Source organism: Leucopleurus acutus (genome assembly GCF_964270905.1).
Source record: "Leucopleurus acutus genome assembly, chromosome: 10".
Classification (NCBI taxonomy): domain Eukaryota; kingdom Metazoa; phylum Chordata; class Mammalia; order Artiodactyla; family Delphinidae; genus Leucopleurus; species Leucopleurus acutus.
In genome coordinates, this window is record NC_139153.1 from 57,514,158 (window position 1) to 57,541,760 (window position 27,603).

At 42.7% G+C, this 27,603-nt stretch overlaps 1 protein-coding gene across 1 annotated transcript in view; it reads left to right on the plus strand.

The window, feature by feature from the left end:
* The window catches only part of NEK10 (NIMA related kinase 10), a gene marked incomplete at its 3' end in the record, with an annotated part of 310,503 nt that overhangs the window by 25,371 nt on the left and 257,529 nt on the right, over positions 1-27,603 (plus strand). The window contains exons 6-13 of the mRNA XM_082847516.1: positions 6,372-6,456; positions 15,564-15,605; positions 17,016-17,094; positions 18,051-18,118; positions 19,735-19,814; positions 21,195-21,281; positions 23,933-24,157; positions 26,964-27,103. Coding sequence (XP_082703642.1) covers positions 6,372-6,456; positions 15,564-15,605; positions 17,016-17,094; positions 18,051-18,118; positions 19,735-19,814; positions 21,195-21,281; positions 23,933-24,157; positions 26,964-27,103 — 806 coding nt within the window. The remainder of the gene's footprint in view (positions 1-6,371; positions 6,457-15,563; positions 15,606-17,015; positions 17,095-18,050; positions 18,119-19,734; positions 19,815-21,194; positions 21,282-23,932; positions 24,158-26,963; positions 27,104-27,603) is intronic.

Below are 27,603 nucleotides of genomic sequence, written 5' to 3' on the forward strand. Positions count from 1 at the left end.
CACTCCTGCTCAGGAGCTAGATACTTAACTCTTCTGCTGTTCTGACCTTGACTCACTCCTCAGTTCACTCAGATGCTAACCGTATCAGAAAACCCTTCTCTGACTCTCCTAAAATAGCATTCTCAGGACTCCCTAAACCCTTAACTTTAGGGTTGTTTTTCTCTGGTCACCACCTAATGTGCAGTTTTGTTTGTTTGTGTGTGTTATTGGTCTTCTTTCTCTAAATGGTAACCTCTGTGAACACAAGGGCATGGTTTTGTCCAGGCTATAGTCCTGGGCATGTAACAGTGCCTGGCTCCCAGGAGGTGATCAGCAAATATCTGAAAGCATTCAATCTCTGAAACTTTCACCAGCCATGGAGAAGAAACAGCTAGAACAGTCCTTTCTACTCAATATCTGTCTGACTTTTGGGACCAACATGATGAATTGGATGGACCTCTGACTGGGTGTCTCTTCTGGGACAGGTTTAATGGATGACACTACCCATTAAGAATAGTGGAACAAGTCAGTAAATATTCCTTGAATACTCATTTATAATTCATTTCTTCACGTTTTCTTATTCCTTTTAAGTTTTACATGTCTATTTTGATGTGAATTTTGCTTTTACAACTATCCAAAAAAATAGGGCTCTGTCATATGAATTTGAGGTAATATTTATACTGAAACAGGTTTGAATTTCTCCACTTTTAAATTTTTAGTGAAAGGTGGTAGTTTTTTGGTGGTGGTTGTTTTGTGCGTTAATGAAAAGGGCAATCTAAATAACACCTCCTCTGAAGATGCTGCTTTTTCTGGGTGAGAGCCAGCTGAGGTTGTGACCTCTGGCATTTGCATCAGCCCCTGGATGGAGTTTACCCCAGACCGTGTGACTCTCAGTGCTCAGTCCTGCAGCTTTGTGACTCTCACATCGCATACTGGTTTCTTCGACTGAATGGGAAGGTGAAACCCCAACTACCCTTTCTCTTTTCAAATGCTATGTCTCTGGTGGTACCATTTTTCCTTCTCTTTTTTTATACTGATAGCAGAAAATGGCATCTGATGCCGAAAGCGATGTGGCAGGTGGTCGTGGACAAAGGCCGTGGGGCCTGGTCATACTGCCATGTGGTAATAGTCCTGTGAAAGCAGTGGCAAAAGTTCAGTCACAAGAGGGGATAAATATTTGCCTGGTCATGAATCTGCTGCTGTGCAGCTACTCTATTGGAACACAGCCTCCAGGGAAACACTGTCTTTGCCAACAGACAAGGTTTTCAGAGCTACCTCAGGAGACCCCTCACCACTGTGCAGAACATGCCTGCCCCCGCAGTAGATGTATCTAAGAGCCCCTTTCTGTGCCGGGTGGAGGTGGGGGATGCGGGAGCCCTGGCCTGGGAGTCAGGGCCCAGCTCTGCTACCTATGCGCACTCTTGGACAAGTCACCTGGCTCCTCCTCAGTCAAACAAAGGCAGCCATCTTTAGAGTCTGTCATTATTATTCTCTGTAATCCTCTGCTTACACTAGACTCAGTGCGTTTCCTAGTCCCCCGACTCTTGGCAAACAGAGCTCTATATCACCTTACAGAACATGCCATTCCCCATGAACAGCAGAGCTCCAGTCAGTGAGCCATGTCCTTGGGTGAGGGGGGAGGTTGAGGGCTGGAAGCCATGGAGGGAACAACTGCTCCTCAGAGGTCAGCGCTCAGAGGGGAGGCCCTGCAGGACCCAGACACCAGGAATTCTATTTACATTTACAATAGGCCAGAATCACATAGAAATATTAATAGCTTTGGGCCACAGTTCTAAATTGTAGAACAAAAAAATGCCATTTGCTTGGAACAGAACTTTGAGACTTTTCTGGAACTCTTCATTTGTTTGCACTCCTTTTATGGTAAAAACAAAACAAAAACCATTCTGGAATTCCTTTTCTTTTCTTTTTTTTTTTTTTAGAGGTGAGAAGAAACAGAACAAAAAAACCTTTTCATATTTAATGTGAAAAAACATTTGAAAGGCCATGGACTTTCCTCATGAAGATTGTATATTCTTAAGAGGAAAAATTTCAGTACACACATATTTGTAGTGTGAGTCATCTCTCAGTATGTCCCATGGCTTCTCCTCTTAAATAATGAAGAACAGCCAGCATTAAACCTCGGGAGGTTACCAGCAGCTGTTGCAACTGGATCATTATTCCTGTTAGATCTTTGGGATGTAGTGTCTGCACTGCACTGCAGGCTACACTCTATCTTTAGATGACCCCAGCACCTGGAAGGGAAACTAGTCATGCGCCATCCCTCTACTTATGAGATTAAAGGTATTCTCTCTCTAATAGGAGCCTCAGAATAACCACATCCTTACAAGTGTTCCCAGAGGTGACTGTTTTAAATTCAAAAGGTACTTCAAATTTGCATTATTTTTCCCAGTACAAGGAACTTAGGATGAAATATAGTGCAGCTTCCCACTGTGGCCTTGGATAATTCTGCCTGGCTGCAGGCCTTAGATGGGTTGAGTCCTGCCTTTATTTTCAGAAGAAACTGAACTTTGCCTCCATAGCAGAGGTGTCACTGTTGTGGTGCCCTGGCTATAGGAGGGCTGTGATGTTGCTGGTGGCTGTGGCAGGCAGCTCTTGCCAGGAGCCTTGGTGATGGCAGGAGGAGTGACTCCCAGCCAGTGATGTTCTTGGGACATCTTGCTCAACCTCTATTTGTAGAGCCAGGCCTCTGCTGGGGGCTCTAATTTATAAGAAGCAGTCAAACATCCTTGGGAATATAAGGCTACGGGAAAAACATATTTCCAACTTCCTTCCCATGAGCTAAGTTAGTAGATGGAAGAAACAGTGAGTGGCTTGGGGCGGAGTGTAAGGGGGCTGGGCTGGGGGTGAAACCTCCAGTGGCAGGAACCACAGATGTTTGGCTTGCCTTCTAGGAGGGTGTGTCTCGTGCACTCAGGTCTGAGATGGGCAGGTTTGGGACAGAGTTGAATTTCTCAGGATTGTGGAAGAGTCAAAACTGAATTTCCCACCAAATGTCAAGGATCAATATTGGACAAGCCATGCAAGGGTTGGCTTGGGACTGCAGCTCAAGTAAATGCTTCACTTGACTGAGGGGCAGATCTTTAAAGTATCCTAACTTTGCTGGATGTACAACCAGCTCAGCTGTGGAGGTGCGAGAGGGTGGGAGAAACTATGTGGATTCTAGTCCAAAGTAGCTTCCATTATCTTTCTCTGTTTTTCTTGGCTATGTATGAAATAGCAGACACATTTTGTTTTAGGTTTTTGTTAACATTTGCACCCAGTGCCACTGTTGGACTAGTTTGGAGGGCAGTGTAAGACGTGTCACCTGGCAGGGACTAACTTCCACAGGTGATGCAGGCAGGTCCAGTGCTCGGCAGTGCTCAGACCCCCTTCCTCACCTCAGGAGTCCAGGCTGTGCTGTGTTGGTGGCTTCTGCACCTTGACATACACTTTGGTTAGAACAACTGCATGTGACTGGCCTCATGTCATGTCGGAGGACATCTATATAGTTGTATGGGAGGTTCCAGTGTTAAAAAGTCACAGAAGTCTGCTTCATGGGAAGCACCAAAGGCACAGGTTCCAAGCCCAGCCCAGCCATGTTATGAGAGGGTCAGTGTGTCTGAGAGAGCATGGGTGGGGGCAGTGGAGAACGGGGGGGAATGAGGTCTGAGAGGCAGTGGGGAGGCTGGGTCCTGTAGGGCCTCAGGGGCCGTGAGGACTGAGTAAGAGGAGAACTGTTGGAGGAGGGCAGGGGAGGGTGTTTGTCTCCTTGGCAGATGTGTGAAGATTGAAGTTGGGGACAAAGATGGAAGCAAGAAAGCCAGATGGGAGGCTTTTGCAATGGTTCAAGCAAAAGGTGATGGTGGCTTGAACCAGGGTCATAGAAGACGAGGGAGTGAGAAGTTGATCTCGGAGAGACAGCGGTGAGTGGTCTTGAAGCAGGATCCTATTTCCCTGCCTAGGAATTGGAGCTGCGTAGCCTGGATGAAAACCAGGAATCCTAGCTGCTAGTCCAGCAGGGGCTGGAGGCTAGAAGCAAAGTTCCCCTGGCTCTTGCCCCTGTTTGAAAGCAAGAATGAATCAAGGAGGCAAAAACAGGTACAAAGTTTATTATTAGAGACACAGCACAACATGTGGAGAACACATAGAGAAACAGTGTATTTAGACAGAAGCAAAACAGGAGTACACACCTGGAGGGAAAGGGTGTGGGCATCCTCCTGAATGAGGAGTGCAATAAAGAGGCGATTAAATCATTTATATGGGGCGGTTCTTCTGGGTCTTCCTTCTGCCCTGGCCAGTTATCTCGCTTCTTTCCCCACACCTGACCTGTCCTACTGCCCTGCCCGATATGTGTGCACATCTTTTTGCCAAGATGGATTCCAGTGCAGAGGCTAACGGAGGTTTGACAGCACCTGTTATGGGATGATGTCGCCCCTTTTTGACCCCAAAGGAGCCTTCCTGTGCATGTGCAGTCAGGGAGGTTTCCTTGACTTCAGTAGTGATAGATGTGGTCGTTTTATCTCTTTACTCCCCCTCAGAGCTCAGCTCCTGTCACTAGCTCTGTCCTTGGAGTGTCCAGGGAAAACAAAGCTCCAATTTATTCTGCTTGACGAACTCCAGTGGCTCAGCCCAGGGGCCCATCTACCTCCTACCTCAAAGTGGTGGGAATGGGGAGATATTTTAAAGGTAGAGCAGACAGGATGTGCTGAGGGATTAGATGAAAGATGTGAGGGAAGTAGAGGAGGTGAGAAAACACCCAGGGTTTCGGTCTGATCAACTGGAGGCCTGGAGGGGTGAGGCGTGTTTGTGGCGGGGGGGGGGGGGGGGCGGCGGGGCATGAATTCGGTTTCAGACGTGCTGTCAGCTGAGACTCAGGAAGCCGTGGGTCCCGGCCTCAGCCTGGGCTCTGTTCCTACAGGTTCTTGGGCAGAAGCATCCTTACATAGTGCCATGAAAGGCCCTTCGCAGTGTTCACGCTCTGCAGCCTGAGTGGCAACACTGGAGCAGCCTGAAAATTTTTCCCAGTTTGCATTTTTTTTTACTACTAACTCTAACTGGCACAGAGAAGCTGAGCAGTGAAGTAGAAGCTGCTCACGGAGGCACAGCAGCTGGGACGGGTGCTGGGTGTGCCGATGACCCCACCCCAGAGTGACGGGGGTGCTGCGCCGACCACTCTGCTCCCTCGAGCTGGAACCCACTGAGCGAGCCGTGCCTGCAGTGAGCCCCAGCCGTGCTGGTGGCCCCTGTGACTCGGGCTTCAGTCGAGGACTGGGTGGCAGCGTCCATGTGAGCGGCTGGGCCCTGGCACCCCGCTCTGGAGTTTTGAGTCCACTTTGCCCGCAGGCCCGGAGAGCAGCAGTGCCTGAGAACTTGCTCCCTAGTCCCTGCTGCAGCACCCTCCACACACACTGTGACAGCCGTTTTGGGAGCAGGAAAACCAGGGTGCTTGCCTCCGTGGGGGTGGGGGGTCCTTGGAGGTGAGGCTGGCACAGAAGGGCCCTTGCCCACTTGGCTTCCCCACTCCTCACCCCTGCTCTCCACTCCAGGTGGACTCCCCGAGAGCATGTCCTCAATCACTCACACGCACACCAATCTTCATGGAAGAGTCTGCTTCCAGGAAGACTGATCTAAGGTGTAAGAAAATACTTCATCACAATGTTTCCCACAGGGAGCGCTGAAGTGCCCTGGGAGCTGCAGAGAACCCCCAGGGGTGTTGTGGGATATTTTTAAATTTCAAGGAAAACAGCAATGATACACAACATCTGTCAGACACAGTGCAAACTACTCAGGTAGTTACAGTTTCCACATTAGATTGTACTGCCTTCCCTTAGATGATGGCTTACTTTTCTGTAGCTGGGTTTTCAGTGGTTACTGTGACAAAAAGCAAGTGCCCTGGGAAAGTCAGGTGGAAGAGGGAATGGAGGTAATGGTGTTAGATCTGATTCCAAGGCTGGAGAAGTTGTTTAGTGTCCATAGGTGCACACACCCCATCAGTAAGTAAATGTGATTAAGAATAAAATAAAAAGACTTTGTTTTTAGTGTCTGTGTATTATTTTTTCAAATGGATACTAAGTTATCAGGGTATCAAGTCTTTTAAAGTTGAACCCTTTAGCTATTTCTTTTGGTCAGGGGCTGCCGTGAGTCAGTAAGGTCCCTGTGAACCAAATAATTTTGGGGACCTCTACTTTGTAGTGACAATGACAGTTTCTATGTGTTTTGCATTAAAATGTGTCAAGTGTTCAAGAATCAAATAACAGTCCCTATTGCAGACTGTTTGAGATAAACTAATGCTCTTCCTTTAGACGTTTTTTATTCTTCTTGCATTGTTCATAAACTGTCACGTTGGCCTTTAAACATGAACAAACATGTTCTCTCTTGTTTTCTTCTTTCAGAGAGTGGGTTGATCGAGCCCCATCTCTTCATTTTCTGAGAGTATTAATTTGTCTGAGACTTCTAATGAGGGATCCACATTATCAGGTTGGTTGCAAAAAATAAAAATATTTTTTAATTGTTTGAAGATGAAAAAAAACCTGGTGGGCTTTTCTTTGAAGCAGAGCATGGTAACTTTTTTTTTTCCTCTCTCACAACTCAGTAGTTTCCAAATTTGGGAAGTATCTCACCTGCTATTTAAAATGATAGGAGAGAAGTGATTTAATGGGGACAAAAACACCTGTAAATTTCTACTCTATTACACATGGGATGAAGTGGATTGAACTTCGGGTCTATGCTTGCATTATCTCCTGGCATTTTAAACGATAGTCAGTTTGGAGAGGTGTACACTTGGCCACACCTTCGAGCATGCTTATGCCAAGCAGCTCAGTAGGTCAAAGTCAGCAGCGACAAGTGGGGGCTTCCTCAGGGGGCTCCAGGGGCAGTGAGTGGGAAAGGCAGGGCCTGCAGCTTTGGTAGCTGCTCCAGAGCCATGCTTGTCCCAGAGTCCAGCCTCAGACCCTGAGTTAGAGGTGAGCAAGGGGCCTCCCACTTGTCTCAGAGGAGGTGCCTGCAGGCAGGAATCTCACCTCCTCTCACTAGTTAGTTAAATGTGCGGCCGTAGTTTAGTGCCTCTTAAACTTTAAAGTGCAGAGGAATCACCTGGGGATCTTGTAAATGCGGATGTGGATTCTGTAGTTGTACCCTGAGACCCACGATTCTGCTGAGGCCACTGGTTCATGGCCCACATTTTGATTAGCAAGAACTTAGTGCTTTAGCAGTGAGGCTCTAAAGAAAGGCTTACCTAACACTTCACCTGGATTGTGAAAGTTGTTCTGTCTAGTCTCAGCTGCTAAGATAGCTGCTTTTATAAAGCAGAAGTTCCTAAACTTTCTGTGCATCAGGAACACTTGGAAGACTTAAAGATTGCTGGCACCCACCCCCACAGTTTCTCATTCAGTAAGTTTGGGGAGGGCCTGGAAATCTGCATTTCTAACAACCTTTCCCAGGTGATGCTGATGCTGCTGGTCAGAGGACCACAGTTTGAGAACACAGGCAGAACCACTGCCCAACCAATTTGGAGAAGCCTCCAAATTGCTTATGAACCATTACTGTTTCTTCTTGCCAGTGTTAAATATCTAAAGAGCATTCTTACTATCCTTATTATTCATACATGCTTCAGTCATTTTCACAGATTGTTTTTTTTCCTAAGAAGTATCTCCTTTTATGCCCTGTCCTGATAAGCTATGGGGATGCTCAGACCACTCTGAAGCTCTTTTATTTTGGATTCAGTTTTATTGATGAATTATTATTTGAGTCAGAATAATAATAATTTCATTACCCCAATAACCATCTTTTCCAAACTTGGCATTTAAAAAAAAAAAGCGTTCTGGTACTAGCCAGCTACAGAGCCTGCTCTGATTTGAGTCTCCTGGGATTCATGATGGCGTCAATCTTTTCTTTAGAAGAGTCACTCCCTTCCTCATTCCGTATTCTAAGCTGTCTTTGTGCTGTTCTAGTTTAGCCAACCACAGTCATTTGAATATCTTACATACTTCAAATGGCTTTCTGTCCTGGTTGCTCACAGTTTTCTGGGAATTTTCCTTTTCTCCTGTGAGAAAAGCTGTGTGGGTCACGCATGGTGAGGGTGGGCCATGTGCTTCACTTTGCCTGGGTCACCCCCATGAGCTCCTTGTCCACAAGTCATTATTAATAGCCCCCTGTACACCCCACAGTCCTCAGCTTGGGTAAGAACACTGTGTATATAATATTAATATAACTATTCATGGAAGAGGGTGGATTTTTAGCAGAAGGTCTAGTTTTTTGACTTATAGAAGTTAGCAAAATATTTGCCTTTGACATGTTTGCTCAGAGAATTGATGGCCCTTGTGTCATACTCTGCTGATCTTCATCTAAAGTATTGCCTTTCTTGGGCTTCCCTGGTGGCGCAGTGGTTGAGAGTCTGCCTGCCGATGCAGGGGACACAGGTTTGTGCCCCGGTCCGGGAAGATCCCACATGCCGCGGAGCGGCTGGGCCCGTGAGCCATGGCCGCTGAGCCTGCGCGTCCAGAGCCTGTGCTCTGCAACGGGAGAGGTCACAACAGTGAGAGGCCTGCGTACCGCAAAATAAAAATAAAGTATTGCCTTTCTTAATCTAGTTCTTGATGGGCTGGAACAAGGTTGACTGGATTGCCCTCTAAAGGGAAGAATCCCATGACCTCTTTGCTTATGGGATTTTATGACCAAAACACGTATGAAGCCAAACCTCCCATTGATTTCCAGTCTTTCCATAGAAGGGGGTGCTCCCTGAATCTCTCCTCCTGGCACTCTGTCCACAAAGAGGAGCAGTTGTTTAACATCTTGAGTTGCCAAGAATTTTTGGCTGAAGTCACGTAGTAATGCTGGGGTTTACTACAACTTGTGCCAACAAATGTCAGCACGCCTCTGCCCTCTCGAGGCCTTCCCTTCCTCTCTTGGTGAGTCAGTACTGCAGGATCCACAGTGGCTGTTCCAGACCATCTCCACTTCTCATACCCAGACCCCTCCTACCCCTGTCATTCTTATCAGATTACAGCATTACCTGTTTTATAGGCGAAACTGAAGCCATCCCAGTAGGAGTGTTCATATTTTCTTTGTTGCTTGAAATATTCGGATTATCATGCACCTTTGCGTCCCTTCTTATTTCTGAAGAAAACCCTCCTCCTTGCCAAGGTTCAGCCTTCCATCTGTTTTCTTTGTTACAGTGTCAGTGGCTCCCTTTCTGTTTTCTTTTATCATAAAATGCCCTTTTCTTGACCTGCTATCCCCTTAAGCCTTCATCTCACCTTCATCACTGCATTCATTGAAAGGTCAGACTATAGGTCTTGAACTCACTCCCTTTCTTTTACAACTGATGTGTTGTAGAAATTTTCATTGAATATTATGTACAAGGTTCTCTCTGGAAGTCATTTAAGAAGATCATGGTGGGCCATGATCCAGTCGTCATTTCTTGACCCAGAGGCTCCAATATATGCTTAATGGAGGTTCCAGCAAGAAAAGAGTGGAAGGGATGAAAGAGAAGCCATTTTTAAAGATAAATTTCTTAGTTTTCCATAATTAAAGGGCGACATATGTTTGGAGATTTCAAGTGTAGTTGGAGTCCCAAGCAGGATAAAGGTAAAAGTCCACCTGGACTCCTTACAGTAAGCTGTCATAACACATTGCTTATCAAGGATAAAGGGAAAATTCTTTTTTTTTTAAATTTATTTATTTATTTATTTATTTATGGCCGTGTTGGGTCTTTGTTGCTGCTCACGGGCTTTCTCTAGTTGCGGTGACCGGGGGCTACTCTTTGTTGCCATGCTCAGGCTTCTCATTGCAGTGGCTTCTCTTATTGCGGAGCAAGGGCTCTAGGTGTGCGGACTTCAGTAGTTGTGGCACGTGGGCTCAGTATTTGTGGCTCGCGGGCTCTAGAGCGCAGGCTCAGTAGTTGTGACGCATGGGCTTAGTTGCTACATGGCATGTGGGATCTTCCCAGACCAGGGCTTGAACCCATGTCCCCTGCATTGGCAGGCGGATTCTTAACCACTGCGCCACCAGGGAAGTCCTAAGAAAAATTCTTAAAAGCCCCTAAGCTACATTTACATCAGCTACAACAATAAAAGGAGAGTGGAGCTGTGTGGCCTTCTCCCCGCTGCCCTTGCACCCCAAGCCTTTCTTTAGCAACCCATACCCTTTGCCACATTTTCTGTTTGCCTTCACTGATCCTGAGATCTAGCTCTTACTCATCATTTTTTCTTTTTCTTTTTTCTGTATTATTTACCTGCTCCTTTTTTAAATTCTGCCTTTCTAAATGTTAACCTTCCCCAAAGTTATTTTCTTTGTCATCTTCTCCCCTGTCTTCCAAGCTCTTGGCTTCAACTATCATTTTGTTGTTGTTGTTCTTTGCTCACAAGCACATATCTCCAGCCTCAGACTTTTCCATTCATTTAAGTCCCAAATTTCCAGGTATATGTTGGGCAGCGATCCTGATGACACAGTAGCACAGTGATTCTCAAGTGTGATCTGGGGACCGTCATCGGTCCCTGAAACTCTTCCAGGGGTCCCACAAGGTCAAAACTATCTTAAAAGTGATGCTACAGTGTTATTTGCCTTTTCACTCTCACTCTCTTACAAGTGTGCAGTGGAGCTTTGTAAAGGCTACAGGATGTGTAATGACGGAACATATGCTTGTGTACTCTTGTGTTTTAAAAATTCCTCACTTTTAATGTCTAATATGATATATATAAATAGATAGAACCCACATAAACAGAAGCTCTTTGGGATTCTCAGTAATTTCTAAGTGTGTAAAGGCATACAGATGCCAAAGAGTTAGAGAGCCTGATATGCACAGGACCCTCAGTAACTGCACAGGGTCCTCTTCGTCCCCCCTCTCCTCCAACCTGCAGAATCAGCTCCTGATTCTGTTAATGGCACCACCTTTCCTCCAGACTCCAAGGCAGGAAACTTTTCCTCACCCCCTACGAGACTTTTAGAAGAGTAGTTACTAATACACCTGGAAAGATAAGTAAAGGCCAGGGCATAGGGGGGCCTTCAACTGAGACGGAGGGATGAGAGGTGTGGAACCCTGACAGCAGAGGCATGGGTGGTGGGTCAGGGCGCAGCACTCAGAGCTCACTGCTCTGCTGGCCGAGAGGCCCAGGGGAGCGTGTCTAAGGGCCCCAATGCTCTGGGCCGCAGTGACATTGTGCTGGACTGACAACAGCCAGATTGGTGTTGCAGGGTGCTCCATTGTTCTATATAGTTTTTATCAGTATTATGTTATTGTATCAATTTTTTAAAAAGAGAAAAATTCTGGGAATGGGTAGAGCAAGGACATTTGTTCACATGTGGCTCATTGAACTGAAGTTCAGATTGATGGGGACTTTCTCCAGGCCATTAGTTTCAGAAGTCCAGAGCCCAGTCCCATGAGCCTCCAGCCCATGCCGGGGAGGAGGGCTGAGGTGGGGAAGGGCACTCAGTCCTGTTTGCTTTTCAGATCAGTAACCAGGAATGCTGAGCCCAGGGGTGTGCGTGCCTCGTGGTCTTCTCTCCCATAGACGCTGGCAGGTCAGAGCAGGCGTGTCCCCGCAGCGCTCCAGTCTCTGTCGGGGCCTCGGGGAAAGTGTTTGTTTAACAAATGGAGCGTAACTGCTTGAGTGCATTTTCCCCTTATTGTACTTTATAGCAGCGCTTCTCTCACGGTGCTCCACAGGACTTGGTCAGTATTCTGTGAAAAGAAATGTGCTCTGCCCGGTGATATGTAGGAAAGCTGCACACGGGTTCTCCCACTAGAGACTTACAGTGCACGGCAGCATATTAAAGCTCGGAGGAGTTTTTAATTTTACTGAGGAGTTTTAGTCTACGATAAGATAATTTGTTACATTCTGTTTAACCTACCATTTGATCATGAAATTTTTTTTTTTAAGAATACCTAGTACCACCCACTGCACAGAATAAAATGATTATTCCCAGGAGAGAGTTTGGGAAACATGGGCTTAGTTCCATATTGTTAACATTGATTGTTGGATAGATATATTTTTGTCAAGGTAAACATTTAAAGATGACCATGACCAATCATTTAACCATTATTCTCTCCCTGGTGTCTTCTCCCTCCCAAGCTTCAAATTTAAATTTCCTTTATGTCAGCGATGCCAGATTTCAGTCTTCTGCCCTGGCCTCATTTTTCCCCGGGCTGTTGTTCTTTTGTCACTTGGATACACCACCAGCAACTCAGCATGTCCAGACTCAGTCTCCTTGTCTACCCAGCCTATTCTCCCCTTCCCGGGTTCATCGTGTCCTTGCCCCCAGTCACCCTGGCTCGCAGACAGAGATGCCTCCTGCACTCCCTTCCTGCCCTCGGCCCTTTCACGCCCAGTTGGTCACACCACTGCCAAGACAGCCCACCTGTCCACTCCCTTCTTGCAACCCACAGGGCTTCCCTCCATGCCCCTGCCTCTCCAGTTCATTCTAAGACTAGAGCGACGATGTGCTCACGGCTGATTCTGATTGGCCCTTGTTCGCACCTTTTCATCAGGCCCGAATGGCAAAGTTCAAATTCAGGCTCATGTCCACGTCTGAATGGACATGTCCAGTTTATCTCACCCTATTTTTCTAACATTATTCCCAAAAATTCCCTTCATGGTGTTAGGGAGGTGCTTTTCACAGTAATAGAACATCTTGATGTTCTTTCTACGCAACTTCTATGCACCTTTGAGCCTCTTTGTTCTCTTTGCTTGGAATCCCCTTTATTTCCTCCTCTCCCCCATGTCTTCTCAGCACATCTATCCATCCTTCTAAGCCCATTCAGAGGCTACCACCCTTACAAAGTTTTCCTTAGTCCTCTCAGCAGGCTATTATATGTCCCTCCTCTGCAACATCACAGCACCTCATGTATAACTTTCTTATAACACTTACCAATTCTATCTTCAATTCCAGTTATTTGTACATCTGCCTTATGCTTGCTTGCAGCTCAGTGAAGTCAGCCTCTGTCATCTATATATTTGTGTCCCCTTCAGAGCCTAACCCAGGGATCTTACCTAACAGGAATGAAAAAAAAAATATTTGCTGAAAAAATATGTGTCTTTTTATGGCTGAGTAATTTTCCATTGTATATATGTGCCACATCTTCTTTATCCATTCATCTTTTGATGGACACTTAGGTTGCTTCCATGTCCTGGCTATTGTAAATAGAGCTGCAATGAACATTTTGGTACATGACTCTTTTTGAATTATGGTTTTCTCAGGGTATATGCCCAGTAGTGGGATTGCTGGGTCATATGGTAGTTCTATTTTTAGTTTTTTAAGGAACCTCCATACTGTTCTCCATAGTGGCTGTATCACTTTACATTCCCACCAACAGTGTAAGAGGGTTCCCTTTTCTCCACACCGTCTTCAGCATTTATTGTTTGTGGATTTTTTGATGATGGCCATTCTGACCGGTGTGAGGTGATATCTCATTGTAGTTTTGATTTGCATTTCTCTAATGATTAATGATGTTGAGCATTCTTTCATGTGTTTGTTGGCAATCTGTATACCTTCTTTAGAGAAATGTCTATTTAGGTCTCCTGCCCATGTTTGGATTGGGTTGTTTAAAACGATATTGAGGGCTTCCCTGGTGGCGCAGTGGTTGAGAGTCCGCCTGCCGATGCAGGGGACATGGGTTCGTGCCCCGGTCCGGGAAGATCCCACATGCCGCGGAGCGGCTTGGCCCATGCGCCATGGACGCTGAGCCTGCACATCTGGAGCCTGTGCTCCGCAACGGGAGAGGCCACAACAGTGGGAGGCCCGCACACCGTAAAAAAAAAAAAAAAAAAAAAAAAAAAACGATATTGAGATATTTGTAGTGAGGTGGATGGACCTAGAGTCTGTCATACAGAGTGAAGTAAGTGAGAAACAAATACCATATGTTAACACATATATATGGAATCTAAGAAAAAAAAAAGTCATGAAGAACCTAGGGGTAAGACAGGAATAAAGACACAGACCTACTAGAGAATGGACTTGAGGATATGGGGAGGGGGAAGGGTAAGCTGTGACAAAGTGAGAGAGTGGCATGGACACATATACACTACCAAACGCAAAATAGATAGCTAGTGGGAAGCAGCCGCATAGCACAGGGAGATCAGCTCGGTGCTTTGTGACCGCCTGGAGGGGTGGGATAGGGTTGGTGGGAGGGAGGGAGATGCAAGAGGGAAGAGATATGGGAAAATATGTATATATATATGTATAACTGATTCACTTTGTTATAAAGCAGAAACTAACACACCATTGTAAAGCAATTATACTCCAATAAAGATGTTAAAAAAATATATAAGTGGTTTTAAAATGTTATTTTTATATGTATAAAATTTCCACCATAATTAGCGATAATGTATACAATATTCTTACGTTCTTTAATTATAGGTCTTCTAAAGTGAATAGCAATCATGGGAATTCAAATTAATAGGTGGTCATAGAACCATTTTTAATAGCATTATAAATGTACCTTTATTCTTAATTTAAACAAGGGTATGTCGCTTCCAAATTCCCTTCACACAGAATAAGGAAACCTTGACCCAGGAGGCCTTGAGCCCCTGAGCCTTTCCTCAGCTGCCCACTCAGCTTCCGGGTAGAACGAGATCGCGCCCTCACAGTCACGTACTCATTGCCCTGAACTTTCCAGAGTTGGAATGTTGGCTAATGTTTGTATTTCAAATAACTTCCTTGTGTGCATAGAAAGTGAGGAGAGAGGTGTCAATACAGAGTTACACAGGTTAGGGCCACCTGAAACCCATTAACCCCAAGATAAATGTCAGTGTGGGTAACCTGAGAGCATCAACTGTTAGGAGAGCTCGAAACCAGTTCCTTTCACAACTCCAGCCTCCCAGCACTCTCTCTCTTAATAAGCACTTTTCAGAAGTTTCATGCAGTGCCTTGTTATTGGGAATTGATTTTAAAGACCTATATCCGAGGACATTTTGCAATGATTATCCTTACATTAGTTTAGGATAAGCCACATCATTTTAAGGAGAAGCCCTGTCGTCTAGTCTACTAGAGCAATGCTGCTCAGATTTTATTGGGCGTGTGAATTTCCCAGGGATCTTGTTGAAATTCATAGTGTCATTCAGCAGGTCTGGGGGGAGTAGGAGATTCTGCATTTCTAATCAGCTCCAGATGGTGTTTTTGCTGCTGGTCCATGGGCCACACTAGGCAGAGGCCTAGAGGAAGGTCCTGGGATTCAGTGATGCTGGATTCTTATCCAGGGTCTGTCACTTAGGCAAATGGTTTACCATTCTGGGTCTTAGTTTTCCTACTCTGTAATATGAGGATGTTGAAGGGAATGATATCTAACAGCTTTTTCCAGCTCTAACATTTTATGATGACATGAGAGGAAGTAAAAATAATTAGGAGTCAGGCTGCAGTTCTGAGCATACTTACATTCTCTTAATCTCAACCCAACTTTCATTCATATTTATTAATAACTTATCTTAAATATAGTATGACTGGAAAACATTAAAGTTTTCCATATTTATGTTAGAATGTGGGTCTTCAAAGAATAATTAAAACTCATAACTTAATAAATAGATTGCATGTAAAATACATTCCCCCCACCACTCTCATCTTTCATGTGTGTTCTGTTGTTTTTATTTTATCAGGAAATACTCCATAGCTTGGGTGGGATTGAAAACCTAGCTCAGGTAAGATTCCTTTTGTGGTGGCTGGTTTTGCCTTTCTCTTTTAGGCAGAGATTACACAGGTGTGTGACAGAAGATGTCTTTCTTACCTTAGCTGCATGCCAAGGAGAGGAGCAGGCAGGGTTGTGAGTGTGAGCATGAGGCAGGATACACACAGAGCAGGGAGGGACTCGTGACATTTTCTCTTGGCTAATTGGGCTCACTTTACCCAGCCTGTTGAAACTAGAAAGTTCTATCAATATAAAAGGTCACCTGTCTTTAGTTAGTAAAGAAAATAAATAGGTGTTGTCTGGCAGGCCCCAGGCTTCAGCATTGCACACACCAAATGGTGGGAGAAAATATTGGTTATGAAGATGTTCATAACTTTTCCACACAAAAAAGAATTGCTGTGCTCACTAAAATATTAAAAATAAATGACAATGTGAGGAATGATCTTGACTTCATTTATTTTTCTGCTTTGGTAACTACTGAGGCAAAGTAAGGAGGTGAATATATATGCTGAGACAGTCCAATGTTTGGGCTTACTAATACAATCAAACAAAATTTCCAGGCATGGAAACAGTTGAAACAGCCCATTCTCCTGAAATCTATACCATGTATGGAAAGAATAATTTTCATAATAAACCCGTGGCCCTACAAACTCATCCTGAGTTATTAATGGATGATTAATTTTAATGACAATTTAATATTAAATCTATTTTATTATTTTTTTATTGGGAAATTGATAAAACATATCTTGTTTTTATTTTTAAGAAAATTTTTAATTGGCTAGAGGTTTAGCTCATTTAATGAAATAATCTTTAATAAAATTATATTGTAAAGGATCTTTTTATCCATTTTACTTTCATTAAAATGTCAGAAATTTATGTGTGTTTCTCTGAACTTATTACAATCAGTCATCCACAGTGAGGGATTATTAGACTACCCCATACATTTCATTCTGATTATTGCTATCTGCTTGTATGCTGGTTAGATATAATTTAGGATGTTATAAAACATAAGGTCGATAAAATATATGCAGTGTGTTATTAAAATTCTGCTGAAAAGTTACATTGAAGAATTAAAATTCTATGTACTATATTATTGCATCTTACTTGTATCTTTTATTTGGAGGCTAAATTGCAACACAAATTTATCCAGTTAGGAGTCATCTTGGGACTTTTGAGAGTTTAAACAATCTTTCCAGGTCCCTCCCTCCACTTTGGGGTGTTCCACAGAAGCCAAGAACCCAGAAACCCACTCCCTTCTGCCCTTGAGTGAAGCAGGCCCAGGGGCACCAAGTATTGTTTGGTGAGCCTGTTGTGCCACCTACAGCTCATTTTCAGAAGTGCACAACCTTTCCCCTCACCTGCTGTGTGCTTGAGCGTCCTCCCCTCTGATTCGCCTGTCGGTCTCCCCCTACCCCCGCCGCAGTACATGGAGATCGTGGCCCACGGGTACCTCGGCTTCGGGGAGGCGCAGCACAGCGTGGACAAGCTGGTCAACATGACGTGTAAGCGCGGTCCCGGGACGCAGCTGGCCTTCCGGGCATAGCATTTGCAGCAGGGAAGGGGGGACGCTTTGAATACTCACGGGGGTCCCCACACAGCTATGAGCTTGAGAGTCCCTGCCAGCTGTTATGCTCAGTGGCAAAATGTACCCAGAGGGGAGATTTTTAAATCACAGTTCTTACCTTGAAAAACCCGATTTCATGTTTTAAAAGATTTTCATTGAGCACAAGCTTAGTTTATTTAGTGCAAGAGAGATTTCCTTCCATAAAAACAAATTTTGGTAAAAATATTTTTTGCCTCCTTCGATTTCTATTAAAATGTCAGAGACTATTCATTTTTCATCTATAAGATTGGGGTAATAACAATACCCACTTACAAAGCTTCTCTTTTTGGAAGCTCTTCCCAGCCCACTTTCCGTGCTCCCTGGATTTGATGAGTGCACACTCCTGCTCTCGTGAGAGTGAGCCCACTTTCTTTGTATGCACAGGACAGGACCTTAATTCTCAATTCCAGGGAGAGAGGAATCTGTGGTGAGCCTCAGGGACCAGGAAGATTCTGTGAGGCCAGCCGTTCCCCTCCACTGAGGAACCTTGCTAAGTCCATCACATGAAATCTTTATGGGGACTATCTTTGAAGAATAGGTTTCACTATGAACTTGTAATGATATTAAGGAACTCATTCAACTTTAAGTGGAAGGGAAGGTTTAATTTTCTTGCTATCTCCAAATTTTATTATTATAATAGTAATATATAATAAATACTAGTTGAGCTTGAAACGTGATTCTTGAAGTAAAAAAAATCAACCCTGTCCCTCCTCCCTCCATTGTCCTTTTTGTGTGGCCTGTGTTCCCATTTGTCCTTCCTTTGCTTGCCCATCAGTACTTGAGACCTGAGGCTCTATGAGCACTGACCCCCTTTAAGCTTCAAATCCCTCATTGAGATATTCCATTCCTTTATAGATATTTTTCAAAAACTTGCTGCTGTCAAAGACCAAAGAGAATGGGTCACCACAAGCAGAGCCCACAAGGTGAGTGGTCCCAGAAGGAGTTCCTGCTTCAGCTTCATATGGTGGTGGTTCACATGCTAGAGTCCAGAGCCCTTGTGGTCAAGCCATGTGTAATTATAATTCTCAAGCCTGCTAACCTAGCCTAAAATTGCCAATCTCTGCTAACCTGCCTAAGGAGTAAATATAGAAACAGCAAATAAAGGTTTTCTGAAACTTTTTTCTTTGTTCTATGTCATTTAATTCTTTATTGCTTAATCAACTAAGTTTATTGCTTAATTTAAATGTTGCTTGTAAAACCTTGACTATATATAAACTGACCCTAGGTGTGTGTTTACAAATAAATAAATACATATATATGTATGTATACATATAAATACATTCCATTTGACACATGAGGTTATATTAGTTTGAACCATGTGAAATTACCCTGGTGTGTAGGTCAATTTCATATGGTTTAACTTCATAATAAGATGGTTTAGTATTATAAGCCTATGGGTCAAATACATATTTCAAGATGAATGAATGCAGGTTTAATCAAAACAGACTACATTTATATTTACAGCAAAACTATTTAGCTGGTAGCTGCCTAGAGCCAGGTTTCAATAATTTGTTGAGTTTTTATATCCCAGGAAGCCACTTTCCAGCATATATTAGAGCAAAGTTGCCTAAAATGTGTTAACACATGCTGCTCATTGTATGGGGGGGGTGATTCTTAGTGATAATACAGGTCAACATTTTTTATTTCAATAGCTATATATTTCACTGATATCACTTAGAATTTGAAGAACATTTTTGAGTAGCATTAAGGTGTTAAGGGTGGACATGACAAAAATTGTGAAATGATATATCAGTGACTGCATTTTGAGAAATATTATGTTAGAAGACAGAAAGCAAAAAGTGAGAAAAGAAAAAGAGGAAGGGATCTGAGAAACAAAGATAATAATAGCTCCATAGAAAATGCATAAGATCATAAAGGGGAAAAACCCACATAATAGAAACCCAAAATCAGCCTAGTAGTTGTTATACAGGTCTGAATAACAGGTCTGAGCTGTTATACAGCTCTGGTCTGAAGTATGTTTGGGTGTGTGCTTTGGGGGACCCTGAGTTCTAAAAATTTAGAGGGAAAATATGTAAATTTGTAGTAATGGGAATCCCGAGAAGGTGACTGATAAGATATAGACGACTCCCAACTCAGTGATGTTACTCAGAAATTTGAGAGGCAAATGGATTGTCTGGTAGTGTTAGCATATCTTGCTTAGTTTGGGAAAAAATGACAGTCTTCAACATTTTGTTGAAAAAGTACTTTCATAATTTGGAAAGTGCCTGCCACAATGCCAATGCCCAACTCAGAATGAGTGCTCAGTGACTGGTCGCTACCAGAAGACAGAGAGCAGACAGCATGGGCACTTGGAAGTAGAGGGCCATGTATCGTGGTCCCTTTGCTTCCTGTCCTGGGCAAGTAATGCTTACAAGGAGCTCGTCTGAAGAGGGGGTGGATGCCTGCCCCTTAAGAACTGGGGATTGTGAATGTTTAACAAATTTTGAGGTTAAGCCTCTATGATCTTTAGAAGGAAACATACTGTTCAAGAAGCTTGTAGTACTTACATAATTAAACCTTATTTTACTTCATTTTTCAGACATTAGTAAATTTACTCAGTGCCCGAGATACTAACGTTCTGTTGGGTGCCCTTCTGGCTGTGGCTAGTTTAGCTGAAAGGTGAGTGTATTTTAATAAGTTCTGCTGCTTTAGCAACTCAGATGGAAGAAATGCAAAATAGATCAGTTTCCCTATTTATTTTGTCATCTACTTAGTTAAAATTTGTGAAAAATAAACATGAAGTACCATAACTATACTGAAAAGGATCCGGGATAGAAAAGCATCATTTTAGAATTTAAGTTGGAGCAGCAAAGCAGTTTAAAATTTTCTTTTTTTTTCCCTGACTAGAAATATTTACCTAGTCTTTTCATCCAACCCTCAGTTACTTCTACTTTCAAAATTACACAATATGTCTTGGAAGTTGAATCTCCCTGACTTGTTTTCTTCATTCTCTCCCCTATTTATATTTTAACATTTTCAAATATTTTTGCCCTTTAAAAAATTCTAGATAACCCCTACAGATGTTATGATTATTTTAAATTAAAAAGCTTTAAATATGTTTTTATACCAGTAAGTGGATCACTGCTTTTTTGTTTTTTGGGTTTTTTTCCAACTTAATTGAGGACTAATTGACAAATATAATTTTATGTATTTGAAGTGTACAACATAATGATTTGATACACATATACACTGTGGAATGATTACCAAGATCAAGATAATTAATACATCCATCACCTCTCATAGTTAACTCTTTTTTTTGGTTTTGTGACGAGAACATGTAAGATCTCTCAGCAACTTTCAAGTGCACAACCCCATATTATTAACTGTAGTTGCTGTGCTGCACATTGGATCCTTAGTGCTCATTCTTCTTATAACTGAAAGTTTGTACCCTTTAACCTACATCTCCCTGTTTCCCCCTACTTCCAGCCCCTAGTAAACACCCTCCATTCTATTCTGTTTCTATGTAGTCGGTTTTGTTTGTTTATTTTAGATTCCACATATAAGTGATACCCTATGGTAGTTGCCCTTCTCTGTTTGGCTTATTTCATTTAACAGATTGTTCTCTAGGTTCATCCATATTGTCACAAATGACAGGACTTTTTATGGCTGAACAATATTCAATTATAACTATATATAAATATTCAATTATATATATAAATATGTATATCACATTTTCTTTAACCACTTCATCTATCAAAGGATATATAAGGTCATTTCTATATCTTGGCTACTGTGAGTAACGCTGATCATTGCTTTTTTGTGAACAGCATATGATTCCCTTTCTCCAAAGGAAATCATGTTATCATCATACTGTTATTAAACAAATTTAAATTTATGACATATAATACTTATTGAATGTTGGAGTTTAATGTAGCCCTGCCCCATAGAGCTACATTGCATTTTGTTTCTCCTCCTGGGATAATATGAGGGCTAAGATATTAAATACATGGATATGGTAAAATACATTTTTCATAGTTACTAATACTTTTCAATTTGTAGTCCAGAATGTAGGGAGAAAATAAGTGAACTCAACATTGTAGAAAATCTGCTGATGATTTTACATGAATATGACTTGCTTTCCAAAAGGTAGGACTGCTAACAGGGGAAAATGACAGTGTCTGACATTTAATGAAAATGATTATTATTATTTTACTTATGTTATTTACATTGTTAACTGAATATCATGCGTCAGCTTGGCATTTATCTTCTATTTAAGTTTATATAAAGTAACCAATAGCAAAGAGATATATCGATTTGTCTCTGGTCCTGCTTTACTTCTAGAACTGGTCATAGATTTGAAATATATAAATCTCATGATTACATCTTTAATATTTTTTTATTACATTTATTTACATCCTGTCTCCTTAAGGAAAGAAACTCTGAGGTGGCTCTACTTTCAGTAATTTCAGATTGTGTGTTGAATAAGTGATTAGATTCCTAAAATCTATTTTGCTTAAGGCAAGTAAAATACATTAAGATAGCTACTGACTTATTTCATGACCAAAACAGAATCTAGAGTAAAATGAACTCATTTTCACTTGAACTACCTATTGCCCTAAAAACTTACTGTATCCAGATATTTATTAGGTTACCTGCATCATATGATATTTAGCCGAGTAAGTCATAATTTTCTAAAGAGGCAAATAGTTAACAGAAATCCCAAGCAATAAAACACTGACATTTAACTCATAGTAAATCCCTTGAATTCTTCATCTAAGCCAATTTAACCCTCTTTTACAAACTATACTTAGACTTGGTTGTCTGAATTGATTCACCCAATAGCCTCTGCACAGGTGTTGGAAAACCAAAGATGAATAAGATATGGTTGCATGGTGTAGGAGAGGGGCAGACACACAAATCATCAGTTTCACCACAACATTGTAGGTGGTGTGGTCAGTGGATGCACAGGATAGATACCCTGAGGGCATGGAGCAGCACCTCCAATCAGAGCGAGGGGTCATGCCAAGTCTCCTAAAAGAAGGAGCAGTTGTCTAGGCAGAGGAAGAGAGCAAGTGAAAACAGAATATGCTCCCACCTGGAGGCCTGCAGTGCTGTGTGAGAGAGGAGCGTGCATGGGTGGGCGCAGCTACAGCAGAGTGCAGGAGGGAGGGTGCCAGAAAACTAGTTAGATAAGTTGGCTTATAAGTTAGATAAGTTAGAAATAGAGCTAATTTTGATAAGTTAGAAATAGAGCTAATTTTGGCCAGGCCTTCTACATGCCAGGCCCTGCTCTAAGCACTTTTGTGTTTTAACTTGTTTGATCTACAATTCTCTTTCTATATTTTATAGATGAGATACCTTTAGCGAGGCCATGATGGGCTCTTTGTGCCTAGTAGTGTGGTTTTTATCATGAACATGGAGACTCACAGATTTTAATCATGATCAGATTGATTTTGTGGGGACAGTTATTCTGATTGCAGTGTGTGGAGTGTGGAATTTAGCCACACAATGAGATCCACTTAGAACAAGGAGGGTATTTTTGGTGTAGAAAGTTTGAGAAGGTGAAGAGTACTGTCTACCAAAGAACATATGTCAGAGCATAAAAGTTTGGGAGGGAGAGGAGCCATGGAAAATTAGCTCAGGGAAAGGAGTTGTGAAGCAGGATGAGAATGGAAATATTGGCGAGCAGAGTGACAGAGAAGCTTATATCTTGAGCATAATCGAGGCTCAAAAGGATGGAGGGGCAGTGGGTTTAGCTAGCTGCAGGACTCACAGAAGAATTAACCCCAGTGCTTGCCCAGGAAACAGGGGGCACCAAAGGCTCTCCACTGGTTGGAAAAGAAGGGAGTGTCTTGGAGGATTCCCAGTCTTTGGCTTGGAAATTGAAAAGACTGTGGTGTCCTGAGTCCAGATCGGGGACATAAATGGAAGGGCTGATTTGGGGAGGAGGATAATGACTGAGTTTAGAAACAGTGGGGTTAGTGCCTGTGGAACAGTTAAGTGACTGCTGGAACCTCTATAGGTTTGGAGTGATGCCTGGGCTGAGATCACAGTGCCAGGGTAGAGGGAGTGTTTGAAGCCATAGGAATAAATAACACCATCCAGGAAGAGTGTTCAGAGTGTGAGCCTGGAGGATTCAGGACAGCTCTATGAAACGTCTATAATCATAATGTTTCAGAGCTTAGTTGAACCTTATGTCTTATGCCATCATTATCTTTATTTTACTCTCCAGATATTCACTGAGCACTTTGCATTTAATTTCCCTGGATCATAGTGTTTTTGCCATCAGGTATTAATGTCTTATTTTTGCAATCACATAGTAAGTTTCTGAAGACTCGGATAAAGCTTTTATATTTCTTTTGTCTTGAGCATAATTCAGGTCCCATTGTATGTACTTGATGCCTGTTTGCTCGTTAGTAGGTTTTTAGCCAGACTAATGGGGATACCATGAGGATATGACTTAGAAAGTGGTCCAGAAACTATGACTTGCAGGCTAAATTTGGCTCCCTGCCTGTTTTTGTGAATAAAGATTTATTGGCACACAGCCATGCCCATTGGTTTTCATGTGTTGTCTGTGGCTGCTTTTGCACATGTTGGCATGGCTGGGTACTCATGACAGAGACTGTATGGCCCATAGAGCTGCAAACACTTGGCTGTGATCCAGCCCTCTACAGAGAACATGAGCTGACTGTGACATAGAGCCTGTTAGCGCGACCGTCCGTGCATGTCGGCAGCTCCGTGTGAATCAAGTCAAGCCACCACTGAGCTGAGTCTCCCCTCCCGCCCATCCCTCGCAGGCTCTCGGCTGAGCTGCTGCGCCTGCTCTGTGCCGAGCACCAGGTGAGAGAGCAGGTGAAGCTCTACGAGGGTGTCCCCATCCTCCTCAGCTTGCTGCACTCAGACCACCTACAGCTGCTGTGGAGCGTCGTCTGGATCCTGGTTCAGATTTGTGAGGACCCTGAGATCAGTGTGGAAATTCGCATTTGGGGAGGCATCAAGCAGCTTCTTCATATTTTACGAGGGTGAGTCAGAGTAGGCTTTGGCCTGCTTCACTCTGGCTGATGAAGGCTGGGGTCTCAGCTGTTCGAGGGCAGGGTGGGCATGTGCTCAGCTGGCTCCCTCCCATTCTTTGGTCATTCATGTTCTACAGAGTCATTTTTACTTGTTGCAAACAGGCTCTAAATCAATATCAGGAGCATTCATCTTTTCAGCTCCTTGGGAGCCCTGACATATTTTTTGAATCACCAGCCTGCATTAAAGTAACGGATGTATGATCCTTAGTTAAAATAGGGGGAAATACGGTTATTCAAATGATTCCATGTTACTGACCCTGGGCCAGTTGCTCCTCTTTTCTCTCTAATCTCCGTGGCAGTGCTCTGAGGTGGATTAAGACCTTGTTGTCTCTCTTTTAAAAGTAGAATCTGGGGCTTCCCTGGTGGCGCAGTGGTTGAGAGTCCGCCTGCTGATGCAGGGGACACGGGTTCGTGGCCCGGTCCGGGAAGATTCCGCATGCTGCGGAGCGGCTGGGCCTGTGAGCCATGGCCGCTGAGCCTGTGCTCCACAACGGGAGAGGCCACAACAGTGAGAGGCCCGCGTACCGCAAAAAAAAAAAAACAAAAAAAAGAATCTGGTGGTATTCAAAGCCATAAATCTGGGGAAGGAATGGCTTGTTAAAATAGTTTCAAACTGAAATTCTCTTGAATTATGTTGCAAAAACTATAACAATAACAAAAAATAGTAGATATGGTATTGTATTACAAGTATTGAAGTATTGAATAACAATATTACTGGTACCACCAATGGGAAGGATCTATTACCTAAAATTATTATAGAGCATAATTCATCCCCCTAGGTGCTGAATCAAAGTTGAAAAGGATTATATCTGCCTGGAAAAAGATCACAGTTATCTGTAGTATGTAAATAAAGTTCATTCTAATAAAAGCAGAGTAACATCAATTTTAATATGACTTGTTATCAAATCAATATTATTCAGACTTTGTGCTTATTGTGCCTGATAATTTGATATTGTGGAGCTATGTGTCATCAGCTCCATTCTCTGAAGGAACTTTCCAAAGCATAAGAACAGACTAGAGATATGAACCGTGACTTTGTTAACAATTTCTGTCATTACCAAAACCAAGGAAATAATGTGTAGACTGCTAACAATCTACTTGCTTTTATGAATATCACATAAAAATCTCAAGTACTTTAAAGTATAAATTATAAATCTTTCGTTAGTATTGTGGCATAATGAGCTAGCCCCACAGTCAAAGTAATTATGATTGCAAAGGTTTTTTTCCACTTGAGTTTATAGGATGATGGTGGTGGTTATTTTTGTCCATCATACGTATTACAGTGGCTGTGGGTAGCCCTCGTGGAGAGCAGCTATTTTCTTGATGATAAAATTAAATTATATAATAGTTAAGCAATACTTCAAGGACAAAACCTGCCTTTTGACAACATAGAACTGAGTTTAATATAAGGTACTAGTTTTCCCCTTTTGGAGGAACCATTCTTGATAGAAAAGAGTTCTTTCACATCTAAAGAGTAATTTTCCCAGTCCACTTCTATGGTACAATGTTAGAAATGTCTTCCCTGGGAAGAAGATGTATGTCAATACTTACTCTATGTTAAATATGGCTCAGTGCTCTGGGAGAATTTATTACACCAGCTGTGTAAACAATATCCTTTCAGAGATGGGCTGCCTGGAGCTGGTACAAGGGGTGAGGTTGCCAGGTTGTCTGCTGGCTTGAGTATGAACAGCCTCTGTTGTCAAGGTGGTTTATAGGAAATCTGTTCACGCCCATTCACCTGCAGTCCCAAACTCAAAGGCAGTTACTAAAAGGTTACATACTCTTGATCAGATAGAGTGATCCCTAAAATTCAAGTTTAACATAATTAAAGATCATTGACTGCAACTATTCCATTACCTTCCCTATGCTCCCCGAAAGAAGGGCAGAGGGCCCAGATGACACAGGAGGGAGGCCAGGGAGACTCCATCCACTTTACGTTTGGGTATATAGAAATCTACATAGAGCTGCTGCCATAAAAATAAATGCATGAAAAAACATGGCAACCATGTAAAACAGAAGGGAACAAAGCAGATAAAGACAGACGAATGATCTATTGTGGAAGATGTTGCACTAAGTAAACAGAAAAACAAATGCTTTATTTTATCAAAGACATTAAACAGAACATGAAGTTTATGAAATGAGATTAAAGATGAGATGATAGGATAGTAAAAAGGAGAATAGAATGATTATGAAGCTGGGAAAGAAGATGAGGACTGAACAACATGCAGAGACTGAGTACCAGAAAGAATGTGGAGTTAGTGAAAGGAAGGGCGTGCTTGAAAACTTACACACGATGCAGAGGAGGAAGACAAGGGAATAAGAACAACATAAAATGAAGGATATGGCCTGCAGAAGATGGGTTCTCAACACGTGGATAATTGATATCCCTAAGGTAGAGAACAAAACAAAAGGAAATTTTGGAAAGCCTCAATCATCTAATAGAAGAGAACTTTCCTAAAATAAAAGAAGATTGGAATTTAATGGAAAAAGACAAAACTCAGAATGATGAAGACTGAGATGTATTCAAGTAAATGGCAGAAGAATAGAGTTCAAAACAAAGGCAGCCATGTGAAAAATAGAGAGATGACTCCTACCTCACACTTCACACAAAAATCATGTCTGAGTGGATTGGAAGGTCACACAGGAGAAAACTTTATGACCTGGGGAGGCAAAGATTTATAAAACGGGAATCAGAAAGCACTGACCATGAACTACCATTGATAAATTGGTCTGTGCATTAACTTTTCTTTTTCAGGGACAGAAATTTTGTTTCTGATCGTTCCTCCATTGGAAGCCTGTCTAGTGCCAATGCGGCAGGCCGAATCCAGCAGCTTCATTTGTCAGAAGATTTCAGCCCTCGGGAAATACAAGAAAATACTTTCTCTCTTCAAGCAGGTATTTATATCATATTATTATGTTTCATTATTTGATACTGTTTAACCTTGTATTATTCTATTATAAAATTATAATGATAATATTAATTATATTTATAACTTAAAAAATGTGAAGTTAAATTCATGTGGATGCCTGAAACTTCTTGGTACCAGTGTTGGACTTGCAGGTTAAAGACACCCCAAACTTCCCTCTGCTTGCCAAGTTCTGTGGCCTAACCTGTTAGCCCTCTAAAGTAGTTCATACTCGGATTATAAGGGTTAATTTGGATAATATATTTAAAGTACGCACTATTTACCTGACCATTGTCCATGTACATTGAGCACGTGCTCCACACAGGGCACATGTTGGGTATGGGGCTGACGGTGGCTGCCCCCCCCCCACTCCATGCACAGCGGGGTGCATTAGGGGTGCCCCACAGGCTGCCATGGGGTGTGCATGCATGTGAGCTACACGAAGAAGAAAGGTACCAGCCAGCACAACTCAGGTGCCTTTCTCCCAGA